The 25,981-nt window shown below is 39.1% G+C and overlaps 1 protein-coding gene across 5 annotated transcripts in view; it reads right to left on the bottom strand.

Moving 5' to 3' along the window:
- erbin (erbb2 interacting protein) overlaps positions 1-25,981 on the bottom strand; it is a 41,763-nt gene that overhangs the window by 13,572 nt on the left and 2,210 nt on the right. For 3 of the 5 annotated variants that reach the window (XM_061799269.1, XM_061799264.1, XM_061799267.1), the window contains exons 2-11: positions 22,414-22,478; positions 10,979-11,173; positions 10,789-10,906; positions 9,438-9,516; positions 9,271-9,360; positions 6,562-6,618; positions 3,940-4,060; positions 3,756-3,830; positions 3,441-3,585; positions 753-825 (exon numbers count right to left, since the gene is read on the bottom strand). In XM_061799269.1, the coding sequence (XP_061655253.1) occupies positions 753-825; positions 3,441-3,585; positions 3,756-3,830; positions 3,940-4,060; positions 6,562-6,618; positions 9,271-9,360; positions 9,438-9,516; positions 10,789-10,906; positions 10,979-11,164 (944 nt within the window). In that variant the 5' untranslated portion in view covers positions 11,165-11,173; positions 22,414-22,478. The remainder of the gene's footprint in view (positions 1-752; positions 826-3,440; positions 3,586-3,755; positions 3,831-3,939; positions 4,061-6,561; positions 6,619-9,270; positions 9,361-9,437; positions 9,517-10,788; positions 10,907-10,978; positions 11,174-22,413; positions 22,479-25,981) is intronic. The other 2 variants (XM_061799265.1, XM_061799268.1) reach the window with 1 other exon arrangement.

Below are 25,981 nucleotides of genomic sequence, written 5' to 3'. Positions count from 1 at the left end.
TGTGAAAAGCACCCACATGAATGGGCAGAAAAGGAAGTTTCTAGGATTTGGGGGTAATGTCAGAGGTGTAACCGAGGTGGGACGGCTGTGTGAAACAGAATAGCGGAAAGCCGGAAATGGGTGTGTGAAGTGACACACACAACTCCTCCTGCTCCATTGTTTTGAAACACAATTATCACGGCCCGACAATTGTTTTATGTCACACCCCACTAGGCATGGGCTGGTTCCCACTTTCAAGGTATACCAAGGTTTTTAAAAGTCACGGTTGCTATCAAAACTTAAAACCTTGGACTGGGATGCTCCAATTTTGCGGAAACTGTGTGAAACAGGTCCCTTTGTCTTTGGACCCTTTCACACTGCAGCATTTTCCCATATTTTCGCACTTATGCGTGAAAGGTAGCGACACTGGCAGTGGACGAAGGCTACCCACCAATTTACCGGCTTTGGTGTTTGTTTCAGAGTCATGACACGCATTTCATGACTGTTCTCGCCACAGCATGGCCGCTAATCTGCTCATCTGACTGCTAACATATGGACTCATCTTTAAAAGCCTGCTAGGGGGGCTTATTATAAATCCAACAACAGCCTGTGTCCGCACTAACAACCAACACAATGCGGCTTTCAATTCTCGCTCGGGATTAAAGTCAACCACTAGGGTTTTGTAATCTGCGCCAGACGCACTTTTAACGTAGGAGATAATTGCTTGTTTGGAAGAGAGTGAAGGACTAGGAAAGGAGGAGGATGATCCTCACCCTCCAATGGAGTCAGGAAGCTCCATTAGTTGGTTCTCGTCCACCTTCAGAGCTGTCAGTTTCTTCAGTGAGCCTGAGAACCAAACAGAGAGGGTGAAAGAGAGCGGGAGAGTTACACAACAGCAGCTCCGGGTGCTTAGCAACGGGAAACTTCCATCACAGAGCTGTATTGGATTACGGAAGACTGTCATCAATACGCTCGTCTACTGCAAATAAATCCCCACTTGTCTGATTGTGCTGCGTTTATGTTCACGCAGCAGAATATTAAACTACACACAAATGCGTCACTTTAAACTGACATCTCATTTAATGCCTTGTTTTTTTTTTTTCAGTATTCATCTTTTGGAATCTCTGTCTATTATTAGCCCTCTGGCGAGTGAATTGGGGGTGGGGATATATTTGCAGGAAGCCATCACTTATTCTGTTGTATGAACAGCAACAGGTGGGTCCACAGGTTTAATGTACCTTTTGCCATCCAAAGGAAGAACATTTAAATAGTTCTGCCTGTCACTAAACACCGCTGGCATACATAGACAAAAATATATTCTGAATAAAAATAATTTAAATAACAATACCGAAATTCACAAGACATAAATGATTTTCTTAAGAGTCAACATATACCAAACCGAAAACCTCCACAACAAAATTGAGATAGGAACCGAAATGTGGATTTTCTGAACCTTTCCACCCTTTAAGAGATCATGTCTTGAGCCAGCAAGCATTCATTATTAGCTTTTCCTATCGCTCAACCTGAGGAACACATGAAACTACACTAGGCTTTACACGATCAGGATTTTTGGGGCCGATCACCGATCCGATCACAAGATGGAGGAACGTGTCTATTTAAATGACTGTATATACTTGTGTACTTAATTACACAAAAAAATATATTTACAATAAATAATCTATCTTTGTTCCTCTATTTATGCCAGTGAGGCAAAGTGACAGACAGAACAAATGAAAGGTCTTCAGTTAGATGGCAGGAAGTACATACAGTAATGAATCCACTTTTTGTGACATTTTTGTTTGTTGGTGTGCCGTGAGATTTTAAAATTGTAAAATATGTTCCTTGGCTCCATAAAGGTTGGAAATCACTGCTCTAGTCAGATCATGTATTCTAATCAGTCAGGTCAAACTAACATTAAATGACAGAAATAATGGGTGCTAACTTACTCACCCACACTGAAACTTTAGAGCATGATTCGACAGAACCCCGGCATGTTTACGTCCAACCGTTCGTGCTACTGCTAGCTTGCTAGGCTACATAACATTTTATTGCCTGCTTGCGAGCCTTATTAAAAGTACGTGAACATACCTCAAGCAAGCCTTCAACGAACGTCCTCTCCTGTCCTGAGCACCGTTGACCACCAACACACGTTTTTCCCCAGTTTGTCCTCATAATACAGTCGGCGCAATCCACTCGTTGTCATCGCCGCGGTAACGAGTGTATCCGGTTGCATTTGAGTTGACAAGATAAAGCCCGATGATCGTAAAAAATGGGATGCGGTGGTTTCGGAATACCACTTTTTTCTTGCAGTAGTCTGACAGTGCAATCGTGAAAGAGCAAACTTGTCTTGTAGTCTGATGCGGGGATTACGTGTTGCCTGTCCCACACCGCCGACGTTTTTCTTTCTCTTTTTTTTTTAAATAACTTCCTTGTTCCGTCAGATATTTACAGTACAGACAAGGCTAAAAATAAACTAGCTTTTGAATTCAAATATACTGTGCACGCAGCGACGCGGAGTTTATGTCTTTTGCAGAGCCGATCGATCGGCGAATTATAATAATAATTATTAATTATAATAATAATTATTAATTATTATTAAAGCCGATCAGCATAAAATGCTAAATATCGGCCGATACCGATCAGCCCGACCAAATCGGTGTAAAGTCTAAACTAAACAAAAAAATGCACCATGTGATTTTAAGAGGGTTTGTTTCATGTTAGAACAAGCTAACAAACTTGTTTCGTAAAACTCAACCTCTGAAACAGTTTATCATACTGGTTAAATGTTACTTGAAGCACTTTGTTCTTCCTCTTTTATTCATTTTAATTATTTGCACTTTATTGGATTGCTTGAAAACTGGCTGCATGACCAGATATTTTGAATAATATTTTTCCATTGGATATTTTGTGTTTTACTTCATTTTACTGTGTTTTCTATATAAAATATGAGTTAGATAACTAAATGGATAAAAGATAAAGAGAAAATTGCAATTGATTTCATGACGGTCTCAATATGCAAGAAAAAATCTACACATCTCAAGGGACAGTAGTACTCCCTTGTAAAGTTAGAAAAAAATTACGTTTCATCCGTTGGCACGAAATTGGGTAGACATGTCGACCCCAACAGAATGCACGAAAAAGTGTCATTCACAAAATTGAAGAAGAAGTTGACCATTTTTGGTTTGAAGGAGCCATTTTGGGTGGATTCTAGGGCGCCTACTTTGACAAAGTCTATCCAAAATAGCCAAGTGGGCATGATGTCAAAGCTTCATCATTTCAAAGATCTGACCTGAAAAAAGGGGAGCGAGGGCCTGTTCATGGCTATTTGCAGCTTTAATGTATTTTGTTTTTACCCTTTGCTGTAACATGTTCAAGTATTATTACTATCAAATGCAAATAAATGTCGTAAAAATGGAAAATATAATGGCAGGGGAAGTTTAGGGGTGTGAGCGAAGCATTACCAATGGTGCCTGGTAGCTGCGTGAGGGCGTTATTGGAGAGCAGCAAATCCTGCAGACTTTCGCAACCGCAGATCTGCTCGTCCACCATCTCCAGGTTGTTCTTGGACACATCCAGGTAGAGCAGCTGCTTGAGCGTGCCCAGCATCTAAGGACAAGTACAGACAAATCGGCGTAAGCAAGGATCCAGACAAACAGTGTGTTGTTTGCATTCCGGGCTAAAGAGCAAATAGATAAGGAACAAGCAGATGTCAATATGGATTGCAGGACGGTAGTTGGCTATGCCCATTTTTGGGGATAATGTGTGCACGTCAGTACCCCTGGCAAGAACGTCAGCCGGTTTCCGTCCATCCAGAGCTCCTTGATTCCCGTCAACTGCTCCAGTACCTCAGGCTGCAGACAGCATGGTGAGAAAGGAGGTTAAAATGCGTGTGTGAGGAAGGGTCTGTGTGCCAAGTGGAACTTTTGTGAACAGTCCTCTCGAGCCCACAGCAACACTCACCACTTCAGTGAACTCGTTGCTGCCCAGGTCCAACCTTTCCAGCTGCGTGAGCTTCTGCATGCTCCTGCGGACACATGCACACACACACACACACACACACACATCGGCAGGGTCGTAAAATCTGTCAGGATGGTGGAGGAAAAAAAGTCAGAGGGAGCTGTCAGCGGGGATTAGAAGCAACGTGGGCTAGGTCCTTCAAAGAAGTCTGTGTGCGTTTGTTTTGGGCGAGCTCGCTTGTCGAAGCAAAGCAGAAGCCAGCTGACAGCACTGTTTAGATCTCAGGGGCTCCTCGTAACGTGAGAATTTAAGACGCATAAAAGGAAGCTTGTCGCTAATAACCTTGTAAGTCCACTTCACGACAATTTGGAGTGTCCACTGTAAAAAGTGTGACACTCGACATGTTTTAGCGAGTATGGCCATTGGAAGCCATTTTGTTCAGACATTCAAATCCACTCTACAAACATATTAAACGGCAAACATTAAGTGACTTTTCAAAGTCTATGCAAATTGGTGACTAGAGCAGTGTTTGCCAACCTTTGAGCCAAGGCACATTTCTAAAAAATAAATAATAATAATAATATAAATAATAATAAATAAAATAAATAAATAACAAATAAATACATTTAAAAAGCTCACTGCACAGCATCAACCAAAAATGTCACAAAAGGTTGATACCCAGGTTAATTATTATGTACCTCTTGCCATAGATTAACAAAGGTACATCATTTTAGTAAATAAATGTTTTTCAGACCAATTAAGTGAAATTGGATCATTTCCTGTGGCACACCTGTAGGGAATCACTGCTCACCACTAAGTGTAAAAATAAACAGCCAAGTAAATCTTTTATACCTCTGATACATTTTTGCCAAAATGTGTCTGTGAGCTAACCGTCAGTGTTACAAATTCAGCGACCCTTTTCGTCCCCTCTCGCCAAACATTTTTCAAAAAAGCAAGCGTCGTTCCTGCTAAGAAACAAACAACATGAGCAGAATCACGTTCACACTGTTTCTTGTATGACAAGAAAGGAGCCTGGTGGAAGGCAATCACAGAGCTTGGAAACAAATGTTTCAAAACGTCTTCGGTATCAGGAGAAATTAAGACGAACCCAAACAGGAAATAGGATGGGAGAGCAAAACTAGTTTTGAATCATGTCATTGCTATTTACGTTTTCTAAGCAAGGTGTGTGGAAAAAAAATAGTGAGATTTTTGTGAATAATTTTATTTTCAGTCTTTATTGCCCATCCCTAACACAATTCAAGCTTTTACCGTCTTTATGGGCACCCCCGGTGGTCATGATAACCAAAGCCACACACAGTTTTGACCCTGCGGTGGGGGGAGAATGGATAATTTACATGAGACAGGACCGCCCCGTCAAAACAACTCTAAATAGATGATAGATAAATAATAGCTAATAGATAAATGTCACAGATCAGGGCATTTTTAATGAAATACTGTGGTAAAACATTTTCTTTCTTGCTTGGAATGTGACCGACACGGTTGTCATTAGACAGCGATGAAGTTGACAACCACCTGGTGTTTTGTGCTTACAATGAGCCGTGCAGAATTTTCCGGAATGACCGGTGTGGCGTGTGACTCCTAAAAAGCATCGGCCCCGCTGTGTGTGTGAGCGCGCCCCTGAAAAAGGCTTTCTTTGTCCACGGAAACATTTGTTGACATCTGCCGAGATGCCTGCTCGTCGCCCGGGGCAACCCTCAAGATGTCCGCTACCGCTCTTTGTAAGGTCAGTCGGCCTTCTAACAGCTCTGGCGTCTGTCATATACACAGGCGGGGGTGGATGTAAAATGGAAAGCAAGGAGAGTTGCAAGTTTTCCCCCAATAGAGTGTGAAATAAAAGAACCAAGTGCCCGGCTATTTCCCCAGAAACTGTCGTTTCGCGAGCCCTTCCGAATTGTGACATCACTATCTGGCCAACTGACATAACACCACCCCCACACTGCGTTTCTCCGCCTTCGACTTGGAAACTACGCAGGCCAAGAGCCATCATTTTCAAGTGACAGTTGGACTATATGAGAACAGTCTGACATTGAAGCCAAAAGCCAAGCTTTAGTAGCCCGGATTAGCGTTGCCAAACAGCATTAGCTTCTTATAAGTGGTATGCACATATTGCACTTTAGTATTAAAACTATGGACATGCTATCTTTTACGCACTTTTCCTCCTGGCTTGCACTCATTGCTAGGTGAGTCTGCAGTAACAGTTGGTGTGGAAAAATCATCACTGCTAAATCCCGCAATATGTTGAATAATCTGTGATATGGGTATGATAAAAAAATATATATATATAATAATCTGTGGTGCCACAAAAAGTGAATCGTGATACAACAAGGGACAACTGTAATTCCTGCAAAAAAAAAAAAAAAGGACAACATGAGCGGAATCAATTTCACATTGTTTAAGTTTCCCTGAACAAGCACCCGGAACTTTCTCAAATGTTCTCTGATGGAGGAACAAACCTCACCTCACTGTTACGGCAAAAAGATTACAAAACCTGTCACAGCAAGCCGGCGGGAAAGAGAAGTGGGGGGTTGAGTTTATGTAACACGGTGGGATTGAATAGTGCGGGAAAGAGGAGGAGGCGGGTGAGGTGGTTCTCCTCTTACTTACTTTGGCAACATCTTCAGCTGGTTCTCTCTCAGCTCCAGAATCTGCAGCTTAGTCAGCCTGCAGCCACAAGAACAATGCAAATGTCATCATTGTCATCATACAAATAAATACTGGAACTGACTGTATGTTTTGTTTACAGTGCGTCATCACAACAAGTTTACGCGTCACACGCATCAACCATAAACAGGTGACACTGAAGAACCAGTTCAGCCAGAAAATGGATCACTGGGAAGCTCCAGAACAAGCTGACTGCACCGTGACACCACATATTTATTAAAATGTTTGTAACAACACTGCTGACTATTATTCTTATTCACTTCTGCATATATAACATATTTACCAAAGTATAGTGCTAACTTCACTGTTGATAGTCCTCTAGTAATATATTTTTTGCTACATACAACACTGCTAACTATTCTTGCTGCTGTTCAAATTCAGCTTTGTAAATCTTTATATATTTAACAATAATAATAATAATATTATTTAATAATTATTGTATATATATATATATCTAATCTTTATATTCTTTTTATTCATATATAGTTGTTGCTCCACTGTAAAGTTAGTATTGCTGGTGTTTAGTTCATTTTCAATTGTTTATAAGTGGCGTGAAAAAGTATTGACACCCTTCTCAAATTCTTATATTTTTACATAGTTTCCCCACTTTAATGTTTAAGATCATCAAGCAAATGTAAATATCAGACACATATAACCCAAGTGAACCTAAAATGCTGTTTTTCAATAGTGATTTCATTTATTAAGGAAAATATTCAACGTTACCTATCCCCGCTTGTAAAAAGTAATGGCCCCCTAAACCTAATAACTGGTTGGGCCATTCTCAACAGCAACAACTGTAATGAAGTGTTTTCTTTAGCTGGCAATGAGTGGTTCGCATCTCTGTAGAGATATTTTGGCCCAATCTTCTTTGCAAAATTATTTCAATACAGCAAAAAAGGAGGGTTTTCAAGCATGGACAGCCTTAATAAGGTCATGCCACTGCATTTCAATCAATTCAAGTCCGGACTTTGACTAAGCCACTCCAAAACCTTCGTTTTAAGCCATTCAAAAGTTGACTTGCTGGTGTGTTTTGGATTGTTATCCTGCTGCAGAACCAAAGTGCGCTTCAGCTTGTGGTCACAAGCTAATGGCTGAACATTCTCCTTGAGGATTTTCTGAGGATTCTAAAGAGAATTCATGGTTCCAATCAATCACAGCAAGTTGTCCAGGTCCTGAAGGAGCTAAGCAACCCAAGACCATCAAACTTTGTCCTTTTTGGTAAACAATGGTTTTCGTCTTGGAACTCTGCCACGGATGCCATTTTTGCCCAGTCTCTTCCTTATTGTTGTGTCATAAACACTGACCTTAACTGAGGCAAGGGAGGCCTTACAGTTCTTTAGAAGTTGTGCTGAGTTCCTTTGTGGCCTCCTGGATGAGTCATTGCTGTCCCCTTGGGGTAATCTTTGTTGGCCGGCCATCCTGGGAAGGTTCAGCACTGTTCCATAATTTCTTCATTTGAGGTTAATGGTTCTCCCTATAGTTCGCTGTAATCCTAAAGCTTTAAAATGGCTTTGTAACCCTTTCCAGACTGATAGATGTCAATTACTTTATTTCTTGACTGTTCGTGAATTTGTTTGGATCGTGTCATTTTGTTCGACTTGATTTTGTCAGACAGGTTCTTTTTAAGTGATTCTGGAGGTAATCAGGCTTGGGTGTGATCAGTTAAAATTAACCACAAGTTGTGATTAGGCACAATTAATTCATTTAAGAAGGGGGTGTAATTACCTTTTCACACAGGGCCAAGTAACTGAATCGTTCTTTTTTTCTTTTAAATGAAATCATTTCAAAACAACATTTTAAGTTCACTTGGGTTGTATTTGTCTGATATTTATATTTGTTTGATGATCTTAAACATTAAAGTGGGGAAACTATGCAAAAATATAAGAATGAGATGGGGACCAATACTTTTTGATGGCCCTGTATAAACCCTCTATCGATAGATATTTTGTTTTTGCCACAAACAATGCTGGAGACTATTTTTGCTGCTATTCAAGTTCCCTTCTGTATAAATACTGTAGCCACTGTATTTATTCATTTATAGTTGCCAAGCCACTGCTGGTAGTTAAAGGTACTATACTGCTTTTAACAGTATGTTTTTTGATGCAGGTATAGAATTTGCTACAAACAACACCACCGAATAATCTTGCTGCTGTTTTAATGCATGTATTTTAGTCATGTCGTTGCTGATAAGATACTATTCCTGGTGTTCATTTCATTCTCATCGGCTCATATATATAGGCGATTTAGTAATCAATGGTTAGTTTTTTTGGCCACATACAAGGTTGCTGTACATTCTTGCTGCTCTTCATTCACCACTTGTATAGTTAGTATTTTTTCTGGTGTATATTTCATTCCCAGCTGTTTTTAAGTAGACTATTTTATTGACATCAGCATAGTTTTTGCAAGATACAACATTGCTGGCTCTCCTTTCTGCAGTTCACGTTCACTTCTGTAATGTACATATAGTATTTATTCATCTATAATTGTCACTTCACTGCTGGTGTTTATTTTATCTGCAACTGCCGATTCTTGACTTTTGGAACAGAAAATTTTGCTTCGAGTTGCTCACCCAGAAGATCCAATGTAATAGTAAGATATCAAAGCCTGTAATCAAATCAAGCTTTCTTGAGTTTGTGTTTTTCCCAAACAGACCTGCCAAAACTGGCTGGAAGGAACTCCAGGAAGGCATCGTTCAAGTAGAGCTGGCTCAGGCTCATGAGCTGGGTGAAACCATCGGGCAGCCTTAACACATGCAAGCATGAAAAGGTAAGTCACACGAGCAGACCAACAGTGTTGTGGTTAGCAATTTCCATACGTACTTTGAGATGGGATTGACGCTGGCCTCCACAATAGTGAGCATTTTGCAGTTCTTGATATTCTCGGGAAACTCCTGAATACCTGCACACAGTAACAAAGACCAACACCCTTTAGCTTTAGCCAACTAAGTTGACCACAACACAATTATAATTTAAATACATATACCTTCAGTCTTAGGGAGCTAAATGACAACAGCACACATCTATTATCAATACACTGATCGCTCTAGCTCGCTAACATGACCGTAGCATGCTTCTATTTTCTGTAGACCGTTACCTTATGCCAGCGCACACGACGACAGTGCACACAGTTAATTTAGGGCACATAACAACCGCACACATCTTTCCCCTTAATATTTGTATATTTTTCTAATTTACATTTTTCCATGTAATATTTTTATACGTCTAATTTCTTTGTATTGGTTTCTTATATTTGTGTAGTATTTTCCTATATTTTTATTTTTTCCAAACATTTTGGGACTTTTTAATCTAATATTTTTACATTTTTTTCTAACATTTGTGGATTTTTTATCTAATATTTTTCAATCTTTGTCTAATATTTCGAATTTTTTTATGTGTATTTTTCAACTAACATTTTATATTTTTGTCTAATATTTTGAATTACTTTCTAATGTTTGTTTTTGTCGCCCCCTGAATTTTATTTTATTTTTTTACGTGTATACTTTTCACCTTAAACCTTGTTTTGATTTTTTTTTAAATTTGTGCAGTTATCTAATATTTTGGTATTTTTCTCCAATCCTTTTATATTTTTTGCCTAATATTCTTGTATTTGTCATGTAATATTTTTTATTTTGTAATTTTCTAATAGTTTGAATTAATATTTCAAATAAAAATTATTTTTGTTGAAACGTTTTTGTAATTTGTTTCTAATAATAGTAAGAATACATTTGATTTACATAGTGCCTAGGATGTTTTCAGACAAATCAGACAAAAAAAGAGAGACTGACCACACAGGTGGCTGACTTAGAGTGGTTAACTGTGGGCCAATGGCCTGGGGAAATGTGGGTTTTGAGGGCCGATTTGAATGAGTCCATGGTTGGGGCATTACATATCTAAGAGGGGACGGAGTTCCAGAGGGTGCAGGCTGCCACATTGAAGGCTTTGTCCCCAAAAGTGCGCCGGTTAGTACAGAGCCTTGAGGCACGCCTTGATTGACTGGAACAAGGGTGAGCTGGTATATACATATATGAAACAGAACCACAGCACATCTCTATGTTACATACACCGTTAGATTTACCAGGCTAACGTGACAAGGGACAGGATTTCAAGCTCCTTATCTGTGGGTTCTGGACTCAAACACGGAGCTCTGAGGAGAGGCGAGTTCCGGACTTACTGTTTTTGCTGACGTCAAGCTCCCTGAGGTTGACGAGGTTGGCGACGCCGGGGGGCAACACAGTGACGTCGTTGTCGGGCATGCTCAGTCGCTGGAGCAGCTGGCAGTTGAACAGTTGCTGGTGGATCAAAGACAAATTTAGTGACTGGATCTTATGAGTAAAGTCAATGTAGAAGTCTCTCTGGCTCACTTTGGGCAGCTCTTCAATCTGGTTGGCATCGAGAAAGAGCTCCTGCAGCGTCTTCTCAAAGCTGAAGATCTCCTTGGGCACTGTCTCCAGGCTACAGTGGGAGTAGTCCAGAGACGTCACCGCCTCCTCCTCGCCACGCAAGCAGCGGCATGGCACCAGGCGAACGAAGAAGCTGCGCTTCGACATCCTCAGGCACTACAGGGCGGAAGATGAAGAAGAGATGAGCAGGAGATGTTAGGGATGCAATTGTTTATATAAAAAAAAATCCATTGTATTTGTCAGATATTTTTTGTCTAATAGTTTTGCATTTTTTCATCTAATAGTTTGAAATTTCAAATTTGTTTTGCATTTTTTGTCTAATATTTATGCAGTATTTTCTGACAGTTTGTTTATTTTCAAGCATTTTTCCACTGTTCTCTAATATTTTTGTACTTATTTTACTCAATACTTGTTAAATTAAATACTTTTTAAAGTCTAATATTTTGTATTATGTTTCAATGATTTTTATTTTTTGGACTGTTTTTTCAGATTTCATGTAATGATTATTTTTTTTCCATCATATTTAATATTATTTTGTCAAATACAAACATCTTTTTATTTTTCCTAATTTGCAATTTTTTGTCAGTTTTTATTTTTCTCTCACTTTTTTAAAAATCTGTCTAATATTTGCATCAAATATTGTAATTTTTTTGTGGAGTACATTTTGGAAATACCTTTGTATTGTTTACCATACATTTTATACTGAATATTTTGTATTTAATATTTTTGTGGTACTGTCTTTTTCAAAGATTTGTGTTTCTCGCCTCAAATCTTTCAATTTCTTTTATTTTTAAATTGTCCTTAATATTATTGTAGTTTTCATAATTTTCTCTATATTTTGTTTAATATTTTTGTACTGGATTTAAAAACATTTATCATATGAGGTCATATTACCAAAATAACAAGAGCTCTAGATTCTTGAAAGAATCACGGCCTTTAACTTGACACGTGACTCGACATGGCCATTTCCGACCGTCAAATGGTACGTGACTAAATCTGTTACTAAATGAACACAGGTTTCACGCGGAATCCAGTCCAACAAGAGACGCTTTGTTGCTTAAAGCATGTGAAGAATGTTGGAACGCACACAAGCATGGCACCATGTTTTCAATGATAAGAACCCCACGAAACTGTTGCTCTGTCAGTCTTCAATGTGAATAGTATTCATTCGTCTTTTGGCTGCAGGTGTTTGGGCAGGGAAAGGTCAGTGTGGCTGGGGAGTAACTGCCTTTAAAAGGTGCACACACACATACACACACACACACGGCATGTCGTCCAAGAGCCTTCCACACACACTGTGACAGATGACATGAAAGCACTCTCAGTTCAAGTGTGTGGGTTACCACAAAAAAGTGTGTATCGCTTCTTCGTCTTGTAATGTACGCTTACCAATGCAATCATGACTGACAAGGTCATTAATTTTAAGTCTAAAGCACTGATTTAATCTATTTTATAAACCATGTTAGCCTTCAAACTAACATGACCACAGCGGGCGTCCATTTTACATACATTGTTAGACTCAGAAATTGGGAAAATCCAATGGTAACCCTGACAACATCGGCCCGAATTAGTGTTTCCCATGTTAGCAGTTAGTGGTTGCTAATCGCTAGCTTGTGTATATATGTCGTCAGTAAATAGGTCAACTGATGCTTTGACAACTAGTTCCATGCGTGCATAATGTTTGAAAACAATTGCCGCCAGGGTACAGTACTTCTGGATGGCAGAAAGTAATTGACTACCGCTGACCGGAACTGAAACCACGACAAAAAAATTGTTAGCGGTGCGCTACCAAATTATACCCCAAAAGGTTTATTTTTCCCCATTTTTACCTTAAAAAACTGTTAAAAAACAAGCAAACAAACAAAAAACGTACAGTAATAACAAATAAACAGAATGCAAAGAATTAATCAGTTTTCGCATCATGATTTCATGACTTAGTCCCTTCGGCCTACTTATTACACACGTGGTAAGTGTGAATGGCGGCCATGTGAGCGCCGCGTTCCTGGCAACGAGCCCCGTGGCTTCCTCTCAGCGACTGTGTATGAAAACGACATTCCCGCTTTATTTTCCTGGTCAGAGCGCCTCCTAGGTCATGGCTGTTGCCATGGAAACTGTGGCTGCATTCCAGAAAAAGTCGGAAATGTCAGACCTCTGGCATGGAAAAGTATGAATGCTGCTTGACTGTCGGGAGTTGGGGCAAATCGATGCGCCCCAACTTCACCAAAGCACTAGCTCACCATGTTAGCATTTTATAAATTCTTAGAACTAGTACTTGACTTCAGGGCAAGATGTAAAATCCTGAACAATATGTGTTTGAACTTTCTCTACTTTTGAAAATGTGCTAGACTAACGGGCAAAATGTAAAATTCTGATCAATCTACCTTAAGGCTTTTTGGACTCAGTTTGCTGTAAGTTATTATACCAACTGTTAACATTTTACCAGTCCTTATGTGAAATTGTACCTGGTACAAGACATGAAAGAATAGTACCTGAGTCGGAGGCATAATGTATCCTTATTGATGAGCCAAAGCACTTTTTTACTCATGACTTTTTTACTCATGTTGCCGATGTTAGCATTTTGGCAATTTACATTTGAAAGAAGACCACTGGTGTGAACTCTACTACCCCGAGGTTGCAGCCGGTACCTCACTACTGAGCACTGAACATGCTAGCACTCTACTCTACTATATATATATATATATATATATATATATATATATATATATGTATATATATATATATATATATAATCAAGCTCTTTCTGTATGTTATATCCAAAATTGTAAGCATTTTAGTGTTTTATTAGTTCACATTAGAACCAGTACATGACTACAGGGCAATATGTAAAATTCTTATCTCCCCAAGTGCTTTCTCGACTCACGTTACTATATGTTTGCTATATGTTATCATACAAACAGCATGATACCATTCTATCATTTTTTAATTATTTTTTTTTATTTTTTATTTTTAAAGTATTATCATACGGCTACTGGCGCAAACTCTCAGACCTCGAGGTTGTAGACTGAGTGTGCAGCAGAACTGAATCCACTGTCCGGTTAGGGATAATCGCTCCTTTGACATGACTGACAGCAAACATCACACGTGCGACTCCTCTGCGTTTGTTGAGCACATCAGCTGGGTCATTCAAACAGTTGTTCCGGTTGCATCATGGGAAGCAAGGAAGTCTGGCAGCGTTTATTTCCCGTCTGGTACAGTCTGTAATCTCCGCCAAAATATGTTTCAGCCGTAGCAGGCAATCCGGGGAAAGCCATAACAATCTGGATGAAAAGCTGCTTTGAGGAAGCAAGGGCCACCCCGCGCTAATCACATTGTCACAACCAGTAGACGAGCGCTGCTCGCTATTAATAACGCAAGCTGCTCCCAGCCTGCTGACATGTACTCGGCTCTCTGTGTAAAACACCAACAAACGCCGAAGTAGTTCATCATGTCATGTCGGAGGAGTGACACATCCCGCCTGGACGGTGGAGCCCAGCTTAGCTCCGAACAGCGGTTACAAGCTTGAGTTCAAATAGTTTATACAGATTGCCATATGGTAGTATTTCATATGAAATTTTATAAAATACTAACATGCTCTGACTTTTGAGCTAGCATAAGTAGAAAAATAATAAAGTGAGAAGAGAAAGCGCTTGGGCAGACTGATGAGAATTTATCCTGTGGTCAGGTAGTATTTCTAATGGCTCTAACTACCGGAGACAAAACTCCTTGTGTCTTGTAACCTACTTGGCCAATAAAGCTGATTCTGAACTGGTAAAATGCTTTATATGGTATACAGCTTTATACTGTAGTGTTGCTTTGAGATACCAGCGACCTGACTTCCAATTTTTTTAAGATATGGGCCATCATTCTCCTGATCTTTTGCTTTGACTTGTGAGTAAAAAAAAAAAAAAAAAAAAAAAAAAAAAAAAAAAAAAAAAAAGAAATACAAGTGCTGTATGGTGGAAATTAACTCAACTCACTTCACTACAAGAAGCAGTTTGTCAGATAGTAACAATTCTTCAACAAAGAGGCTTCAAGATGTTTATTGCCACTCCTAGTTGAAGCAACATAAAACCAAGAGAATTACACATTGTGTGTTCAATCACAACGCTTTCCCTTACGACAGTACGTTTAGCTTAATGCTAACAAACAACGCAAAATGCCATAGTTGGGCTAAGTAACAGCAACAGATATTTGAACACAAGGAGGAACAAATGTAGACAGACAAAACAACAATACTCACAGGCATATGCGTTACCCGTTGTGAAAAATTACTAAAATTCCTGCAACTTACTGAGTCAGTTGTAAAACACTTCTTCATGTGTCTCTATGTCTGTATTATACTGCCCCCAAGTGGCCAAGGTGCACACACCAGAGGGAGCAGCACAATATCCATTGAACTAAAGCAAAAATAAGTTAAAAACTTAAATTCTTGAAAATTTTTTATAATTGTATGTTTTTTTTGAAGTACAATATTCTAGAGTGCTATTTACTAAAAACACATGGGACAGATTAAAGGCATTTCCATTAATTTCTATGGGGAAAGATGATTTGAAATATTTTGCGTTATAAGTGTGGTCACCGAACAAATAAAACTGTTATCTTAAGGCACTATAGTACTGTCGTAAGATAGCAAACATGAGTACCGGGGTGTGGGGGGTAATAAATAATAATAAATAAATCAATACAAATTGGGGGAAAAGAGGCTTTGGAAGTGCAGTGCCAGCCATGTAAACATATTGACAGGTGAAGTCACTGAAGATACACACCGTTTCCTATTTTGATCTCCACCTGGAAGCATAACAGCGACTGCATGTAGGAGTTGTACCGGAAGTGAAAAGCTGCTGGTATCGTGGAGGTGGTGGGGGGTTTCAGCATTAGCCTGGAACCTGATGTTCCAGTTTCACTTTACTTCTCAGCGGGCCTCTGAGCTGTCAGCGGTCTCGCGTGACGCCGCAAAACAAAAAGCCTGATTGTTTTCTCAACGTTTGGCCCCAAATGAGGGTGAGTAATCTGATCTCTGGACGAGGTCAAAGTGGCATCTACACATGGATATCAGCACACGTGCAGCCTACACGCGCACACACTCCATCCATATCATGAGCTTTACCGTGCAAGTAAATGCATCTAAGGGCCATTTTCCACCGAGTGTGTACATTCTCATTCGGAAACAGATCATGATTTCACTCATGAATAATTCCCACGTATTATCTTTAGACACAGATGGGCCCGAGGCAGGAGGACACAGACTTCTTGCGCTTCATTTGCCGAAGTGCTCACCGACATGGAGGTTATGCAGATTCGTTTCGGGTAGCATGTCGTTTCAAATGGGGGATTTCCACTCAGGCTTTTCTCCACACAGCACACTTCCTTGTCTTTAGACAATCAGAAGATGAATATACATAAGGTTTTACTCACCGTCTGATAACCACAAATGCTGACGAAGAATTCTCATCAACATTTTTCAAGAATCATCAAGAATTGCAGCGCTTTACACCATCTATTTAAGGACTTGATGAAATCAGCCTGTTTTGAAGGGGTGGTCCTGTTTCATGCAAATGAGCCTCTGCTTACTACGGCTTTCGTTACCATGACGACCAGGTGCAGAAATAGGGGGTTCCGTGGAGGCTTGCGGCTTACTTGTGTCGAAACAGCCCGGAGTCCGAAGAAAAAAAGCGTCAATTGTATTTTCACTGGCGGAGGCAGCACTTCATCGCCAAGCCGCCGAATGACACTTGTGGCGCATTCAGCGGACACACAACCAAACACAAATTCACTAAAGCCCACCCATGTAGACGACTTCATCGAACATTCAAGTATGTAACACTGATTCTGTGTAGTCTGGCTGTGGATTGAAAATGGCAGATCTTCATCAAGGCTAGCTGCCAAGTCATGGGTGGAGAAATTCAGTGTTTGGGCGGTATTATGTAATTTATCTGAATTGTAATGTAATAATAAAAATGCTCCCAAAAAAATGCACACGTGGTCCTTGGTTTACTTTTCCGAATTCAGTTCCTACGGCGGTGACGTAAGCTGAATTTGTCGGCAAGTCGGAGCGCGCCGTAGTTTATCACTGACATATTCTAACACAGAAGTCATACTTTAAATATTTGTATGTAAAACACTTATAAATACAACAAACATACATATAAAACAAGCCAATGAAAAAAAACTAAGTATAACGGTAACTGAGCAATCTTTCTTGTACCACTTGAGCCTGTATTCTTACGCCACAGCGCAAGCTAGCCAGTTCAGTACGCGCTGTTCATAACCTCGAAGCGGCGTATGTCGGGAGAATCGTAAACCGAGAAACCACTATGCTTGGTTTTGTAATTTCACATGATGGGTGGGCAGGCACTCCAGAGAGCCAACTACTACTACACGAGCTATTGAAAAGTCACCTTTACATAATATGCCATCCTTTGAATGAAAGAAAAACAAAAACAAAACAAAAAAACATGCATTTTAGCATGCCAATGTTCAACTTGCAACCCCAAAAGATTGTGCTGAACTTTCTGGAAAGCCACTTCCTGCCCACATGACGGCTGACATCGACTCTGCAACGGCGGCAAAACTTTATAGCTAATATTTGGTATTTTTCAACACAGACTTAATCCAACAAGAGGTTAAGATTAGACTTTACACAGATTTTATCGGCCTAGTCGGTATCGGACAATAATTAGCATTTTATGCTGATCGGCTTTAATGTCATAATTCGCCGATCCGATCAATGCTCCGCAAAAGACATTTACTCTGCGTCGCCATCGTGCACAGTATATTTGAATCCAAAAGCTAGTTTATTTTTAGCCTTGTCGCCTGTCTTTTGACGTAGTACTATAAATATCTGACGGCCAATGAATTTATTTTAATTTAAAAAAAAAAAAACGTCGGCAGTGTGAGACAGACAACACGTAATGCCCGGATCAGACTACAAGACAAATTTGCTCTTTCAGGATTGCACTATGTCAGACTACTGCAATAAAATCTTGTATTCAGATACCACCGCATCCCATTTTTTACAATCACTGGGCTTTATCTTGTCAACTCAAATGCGACCGGATACACTCGTTACTGTCGCGACGACAACAAGAGTGGATTGCTCCGAATCTATTATAAGGACAAAATGGGGAAAAACGCGTGTTGGTGGTCACCGGTGCTCAGGACAGGAGAGGACGTTCGTTTAAGGCTTGCTTGAGGTATGTTCACGTACTTTTAATACGATACGGCTCGCAAGCAGGCAACAAAACGTTATGTAGCCTAGCAAGCTACTGCCAGCACTGACGGTTGTATGTAAACAAGCCGCCGTTCTGTCGAATCATGCTCTAAAGTTTCGGTGTGGATGAAGTAATTTAATTACAATAAAGTAATTTAATTACAGTAAGTTAGCAACCATTATTTCTGTCACGTTGTAATGTTGGTTTGACCTGACTTATTAGAATACATGATCTGACGAGAGCAGTGATTTCCAACCTTTATGGAGCCAAGGAACATATTTTACAATTGAAAAATCTCACAGCACACCAACAAACAAAAATGTCCCAAAAAGTGGATACATTCATTACTGTATGTACTTCCTGCCATCTAATAGAAGACCATTCATTTGTTCTGTCTGTCACTATCCCTCACTGGCATAAAAGACGAACAAAGATACATTATTTATTCTAAATATAATTTTTGGAGCAATTAAGTACACAAGTATATACAGTAAATGAAGTTGTTTAAATTGACACATTGCTCCATCTTAAGATCAGATCAGTGATCGGTTATCGTTTTTTTAAACTTGCTGATCGGTGATCGGGCTCAAAAGTCTTGATCGTATAAAGCCTAGTGAAAGCCCATGTGCATTTTTGGTTGACTGTTACATCTGCAACGTTGCGACGGCGTGCACCAACGATTAAAATTTTGAGTCCTGCCTTCCTATAGAAGACCATTAATTTGTTCTGTCTGTCACTATGCCTCATTGGCATAAATAGAGGAACAAAGATACATTATTTATTGTAAATATAATTTTTTGAGCAATTAAGTACACAAGTATATACAGTAAATGAACAGGTCATTTCAATAGACACATTCCTCCATCTTGTGATCGGATCGGTGATCGGTTATTTAAACTCGCTGATCGACCCCAAAAATCCTGATCGTGTAAAGCCTAGCTAGTTAAGATTTTCAAACAGCATTCACTGAAGCTTCTCTGCTGCTCATCTTTGCACCTGCGTTGGGCAAACAGCGGCGACAGGATGAACAGGTCCGCATGTTTACATAGAACGTTACGTCATATCCACACATCTCAGGTCCTGACTGTTTCCCAGATGCCTCAAAAGAGCAGTAGAGCAAGTATAGGACTCAATTTTCTCCTCATTGACTTCAAAACATGATGAATCAACAATAGAAGCAAAAACTACAATTTGGCAGTTTTTTTTAAAGAGTACAATTTATTTCACGTAACACTGCCTTTTTTTTTTTTTTTTTTTTTTTTAAAGTTACTGTTCTCGTAACCTGGAATTTTTCCTCATGATACAGTTGTTTGTTTTATTATTACAAGCATCTGCTTGGACGACTTTGCTTTGTGTTGCAAAGCAAAGCACATTTATGTAGCGCATTTCATACACAAGGTTTAAAAACAAAGGGAAAAAAAGCTTATAAACATTAAAAACAAAGAGAAAAAAATATTACACTAAGCCAACATTTTAAGTATGAATAACACTGAGATACTGCATGTCGCCGCTCAAGTGAGCGACAGTTGCCAATGGACTTTGAGCCGTTTATTGAACGGGGCAGAGTCAAACACAAAAATACAGAGAAAACTCAAAAGCACCTACAATAGGCCAAAACTCGTGTGCGGATGATCACACAAATATCACACATTTGCTGTACGAATAAATTTAATGACGAGTTTGGTCATGGAACGAATTAAACTCATAAGTCAGTCAAGGTACCACAGTATTATTACTGTTCTAACAAAATCCAACTTGATGTCCATAACTTTACATTTTTGGGCGAGAGCTGCAATATGCATGCCAGGCCACTAGTTAGCAATGTCGCTTTGTTAAGAAACAATAACGTGGTCCAACATTGTTGTTTTGGTTTTGGATTTCCACTCAACACTTGTTCTGTATGAAAATCTTTCAAAAACTATTGGGACATCACCATTTCGTGCAGTTTTTTAAAAGTTTGAAACACCATTTTGTATCATTCTTAAAAATCCTGAGACACCACCATTTTGTGTCATTTTCAAAAACACGGACACCGCCCTTTTAAGTCATTTTTAAATAATCTCGGATACCACTATTTTGTGTTATTTTTGAAAATTCTGACACGCCTTTTTGTGTATTTTATAAGCACTGTGACACCACCATTTGGTGCCATTTTCAAAAAAACAGACACTACCATTTTGTGACGTTTTAACAAACTTCAAGACACCACCATTTTGTCATTTTCTAAATCTGAGAGACCATGCACCATTTGGTGTCGTTTTCATAAACCTCCAGAAACCGCCATTTTCAAAAACCCTGTTGTGCTATTTTCAAAAAATAATTTTGAGATCTGATTTCAAATGAGCGGCACGGTGGCCGACTGGTTAGAGCGTTAGCCTCACAGTTCTGAGGTGCGGGGTTCAATCCCCGTCCCCGCCTGTGTGGAGTTTGCATGTTCTCCCCGTGCCTGCGTGGGTTTTCTCCGGGCACTCCGGTTTCCTCCCACATCCCAAAAACATTGGAGACTCTAAATTGCCCGTAGGCATGACTGTGAGTGCGAATGGTTGTTAGTTTCTATGTGCCCTGCGATTGGCTGGCAACCAGTTCAGGGTGTACCCCGCCTCCTGCCCGATGACAGCTGGGATAGGCTCCAGCACGCCCGCGACCCTAGTGAGGAGAAGCGGCTCAGAAAATGGATGGATGGATGGATGGATTTCAAATGACTAGAGTTTTCAGGCTGCGAAACCAACACCCAAAATGATGATATTCCTGTAAACGTCCTGAGATATACACATACAGGCCAGGAGAATTAGGTCTGATGCAAAAAGTACCCGCCTAGATTCATGAGAAAAGACCCAAGCGGGTCAGGCAGGCCTGCAGGTTATAAATAGAAGAGCCTCCGCACCGCCTGTAAGTTGTTAATTAAATATGAGCTCTCGTTAAGTACAAGCCTCTGGGATTCATTTGTACAGGGCGGCTAGCATTAGCGCAGCAAAGAGGCCGCCTGTCAAGGACAATGAAAAAAAAAACAGTAGAAGAAGGAGAGGAAAAATTAAAGTTGCGGAAGCAAAGTCAAGAATGCAAGCAGAAGAGGCCCTGAAAAGCAAAGCAAACCAAATTGGAGACCACTTTGATTCAACCCCTCATCCTGTAACATAAATGTATGAATGAGCTGAATGGTTGTTAGCGTTATTTTTGTTTTGTTTTTGTTTTTTTTCACAGTTTAACAAAGGCTGATTTTGTTGTCTCAAATTCGGTACAGAGTTTATACCATACATTCAGTGCTAACATGCAGTTTAAGGATAGAAGTCCAGCCCTCATAAATGAGAATAAAATGCATTTCAGTAATAGAAAAAATATATATATATATATTGTTTGTTTTGGATATATCTATAGGATAATCGATTCTAAAAAGATTATATTGTGAAAGCCCTAAAACAAAGACTCGTCATTCAGTGAATGGGACCTTTAAGAATTTAAGACTTTTTTCAAAACCATTTTGATTCAATCAAAGACCCCTCATCCGGTGAATATGACCAAAGGTAAGACTTTTAAGATCACTTTGATTCATTCCCTCTAAGACCCCTCGTACAGTCAATATGAACGAGGACATGGACTGAATATTATACAGCAATAATTTTAAGAAATTATGCTTTGAGGACCAGCAGCAAAGATCTATTTGCGACCCCCAGGGGCCGAAAGTAGACACTGGGTGTAGCGAGAGCTGGTTTGGCAAGTGGATAATGTCAGGCGCCCTTGGGCGGAATAAGGCAAGGCCCTTCCTGTCACCTTGGACGCCGTCACTTACTTTCGTGAGAATTACACTGCAACTGTGTCATGAGACTAAAGGCTCAATGGTTACCTTTCGTAAGGTTTTAGCATTAGCTTGTCAGTGGCAGTTTGATGACATTTTGTTGGTTAGCAACTTAGATATCAGGATTACAGGAAAACTACAAACACTCAGGAAGATGACATTATGTTTTGGTTTTTATTTTGGTTACATTTTGCTTGCATTATGGTAAAGCGGAGCAGTGATCCACTAGATCCACCAAATAGCTTACGGTGCACTGACTTTGTAATTAATGCCCCCTACAGGACAGGAGGATGATCAGGCCTTGTGTGTGCCATCCAGAATGTTCCAGACTGATGCACCCCTAGTAGTTTAAGCGACATAAATGACAAAAATCAGAGGACATATTGACGTACCTTCGCATTTAGAACTCAAGCGCCTGGGCGGGCGTTGATCGGTAACAAAACCAGCAGCAACAACTCTGCAGAGGAGAACACAGTAAATATTAACAGTGTGAAGGTACAAGTCCTCAGATTCAGATTAATCGATACAGTATATTCGGTATGAAGTTCCCACGCAGAATTGAAACTGCCCTCGCTCTAGCCCCACGTCTGCTCCATAAACAAAAACAGTGCAGCTCTGCCTCTGGCAAGCAGACGTCACGGCTAGCCATGTGCTTCAGGCAGTAGGTCAATGTGGATTCATCCATCCCGTCCGTCCATGTTCTATAGCGCTTGTCCTCATTTTGGCATCGCAGCTGGCCTTGAGCGAGAGGCGAGGTACACCCTGGACTGGACATTATGATTGAAACAGCATCCCCATTGTTTGTATCCCAAAAACAAGACAACTACTCATGTTGCACTTTCCTAAAGAGATTGAAGCTGTTACACATTTTTGTATTCATTAGTTGGAGTATATCCGACCTATATGTCATCAAAAGGCGAAAAAATTCACAATTAATGCAATGTGGAGCTGGGTTTTGTGCGCATACGTGCGACGTCACGGACTCATTCGTCCGCGTTTGAAGTTGCATTTGCTCTTGGTAATGTGAACGACAACATAAATAGATCGGATTTAACAAAAAAAACTATTTTGTTCCATTACTGTACCCAACTTTAACCAAACCATAAACCTTAAAATTAGGGTACGTACTGAGATTTTTGTAATCACGAGATGTCCATATTTCTTCAAAGCGTGTTTGCTAAAACACCGTCTCAAATGACATCGCTGCGTTTGGCTGGCAAAAACACGGCCGCTGCGTCTCGGCTCGCCAGCTGACGCGGGCAAACAAGAGGCCGCTAGCAGGTAGCCTCACAATGGCGCTACAGTGCAAAGCCTTGGCCGAGACAAAAGAAGCCGGCGAGCGAGAAACATTCTCGCTTATTCATCACGTCGCCCCAATCAGCCACAAACACTCGTCAGCTTCTGCTCCACTTCCTCTTCACCACGAACACAAAAATACTGCAAAGATTTTCAAATGCTGTCCGTGTGGGGTTCACTTGTAGGTCAATTTGAAGTCACTGAACCTGTCATGAAAGTAAAAGTAACACTGTTACTTTGCTTGGATGAGATTTTTTTTTTTTTACATAACAGAGACCCGTGCAGTGTTCTAACTGGGTCACAGGAGAACTAAGGTCACAGATGGATGACTTATTCAATGCCGATCATCTGCTCGTACGGACAGGCGACATGGACAGAGAAATAATCACCCATAACCTATGAGAATAAATGTTACCACGACACAACTAAATCTAGCATATCCCAAAGAACAGCTACTAGCTAGTCATCATCTTTCATGGTTTTTTTCATTTTCTATTTTTTTCAATCTAAAATTGTGTTTTTTTTTCTAATACTTGTATAGCCTTCATTTCATTTTTGCAATACATTTGTTTTCCAGACATTTTTTCTCCTAATATTTGCATAGCTCTATTTCATACTTTTAGGTTATTTTATCTAATATTTTGTATACTTTTTGAACATTTTATATTTTCTTATTTTGGTAGTCTCAAACTAATATTTTTTATAGTTCATCTTTAGTTTTTATTCTTCTGTATATTTTACTGTACATTTTTCCAATGTTTTTTTTATTTTCAAAAGGTCTTCCTATTTCTAAAATATTGTCTCTCGTTTTTATGCATTTGTTTGAAAGTTTTTTTAATATTTCTGTAGTTTCTTTGAATATTTTGCACTTTATCTAATATTGTGAGGTTTCAATCTATTATTTATTCTAACAATTTGGTTTCATCTAATATTTTTTGTAGAGTTCTAATCCTTGAGTTTTTCATCTATTTGCATTTGTTTTATGTATTTCTTCAATAATATTTTGTTGTTTCTTCTAATAATTTTGTAGTTTTTGTCTACAGTATTTATGGTTTTTATGTAATATGTTTGTGTTTTTCTTTGTATGAATATTTGGAATTAATTTTTTTGTAGGAATTATTTGATGGTTTTTATATTTTAAAAATATTTTGTAGCGTCTGCAAGTACTTGTGTAATTTTTGTTTAGTTTTTTTAATTGTTTTTTTTTCCTAATGCGTTCATATTAGATATTACGTTCATACTTTTTAATCATTTATGTAGGTTTTTTTTATTTTATAATAATTCTGCAGTTTTTATGTATCCAATTGTTTTGCAGTTTATTTTATATTTGTGTGTTGTCTGTCCATCATTTTTGGTCTAGCATTTTGTATTACGTTTCCATTGCCTCGTCACACTCAAAGGTTTGTTTCTCTTTTTTATTCCGCATATGATGACAGTCTCTGGAGGAAGCAATGAAGCGAAACATGCCAGCGCGCTAATGCTCTGTCTTTTTTGTGATTTCACTTCTCACTTGAACTTCTTTCAACATGTCACTGACAGGGAAGTAAGCCTGTAAGGGTTCCCATGAATAGCTTAGATGAAAATAAGCATAAATAATAAAATAATCCGCTTTGACGAGGATATCGTTGACTTTCTCCGGTCTTAAAAAAAATAAAAATCCATAGCGTCTCACAGGAAGTCACGTGACATCGCTCTCTTCTCATATTAAGATGTAAACAGGAAGTATGTTTGATGTACAGACTTTGTATTCAAAATAACATGTTGCAAAACGACTTTCAGTATGTATCTGCATTTTTTGGGGGTTTACATTTGTTTTACTAATATTGTTAAGCTGATAATTGTGATAATTTTTTTCATATTACTTCTGATACAAATTCCTTCTGTGTCTTGTAACATACTTGGCCAACAAAGCTGAGTCTGATACGATATGCTCGTGCTGTTTCATCACAATTACGAACCTTATGCACGCGTTGTATACTAAAACAATTTAGTCTTCAAAGACCATGCAGTCATCAATGTCTCCCAAAAAAAAAAACTTTTTTAGATTCCTCAATGAACCAAAACATACATGCTTTTGAAAATATTTACGTGTTTTTTGCAGACATAAAAGACAATGTAGTCGTCAATGAACCTCACTTACGTTATTAAAAAAGACAATGCAAAGTCCCCAACAAACCTAACGTACGTTTTTGTAAACGTTAAAGACCGTTTAGAGTCCTCAATGAAGAATCAACCTCACGTTTCGATAGATTTCAAGACAAAAACAGTCCTCAAAAACTTCATGCAAGTTTTTGTAAACGTCAAAGACCATTTAATCCGCAGTGAACATCACATACATATCTATAAATATCCAAGACAATTTAAGAGTCCTCAACAAACCTAAGGTACGTTTTGATAAACCTCAGAACATTTAGTCCTCAATGAACCTAATGTATGAGTTTTTGTAAACATTAAAACGCCATTTTGAATCCTCAACATAGCTAACATTTCTGAAACCAAAGACCTTTTAGAGTCCATGTTTCCATAAACATCAAAAACTACTTAGATTCCTCAATTAACCTAACGGTTGAGTTATTTTATAAGCAAAGACCATTTGTTTCAACGTACCTAACATACAGGTTTTTACAAACAAAGACCATTCGGAATATTTAATTAACATAACGT

This window comes from Phyllopteryx taeniolatus, chromosome 15 (genome assembly GCF_024500385.1).
Source record: "Phyllopteryx taeniolatus isolate TA_2022b chromosome 15, UOR_Ptae_1.2, whole genome shotgun sequence".
NCBI lineage: Eukaryota > Metazoa > Chordata > Actinopteri > Syngnathiformes > Syngnathidae > Phyllopteryx > Phyllopteryx taeniolatus.
Note: the sequence above shows the minus strand (reverse complement) of the source record. Positions and strands in the feature narration are given on the sequence as shown.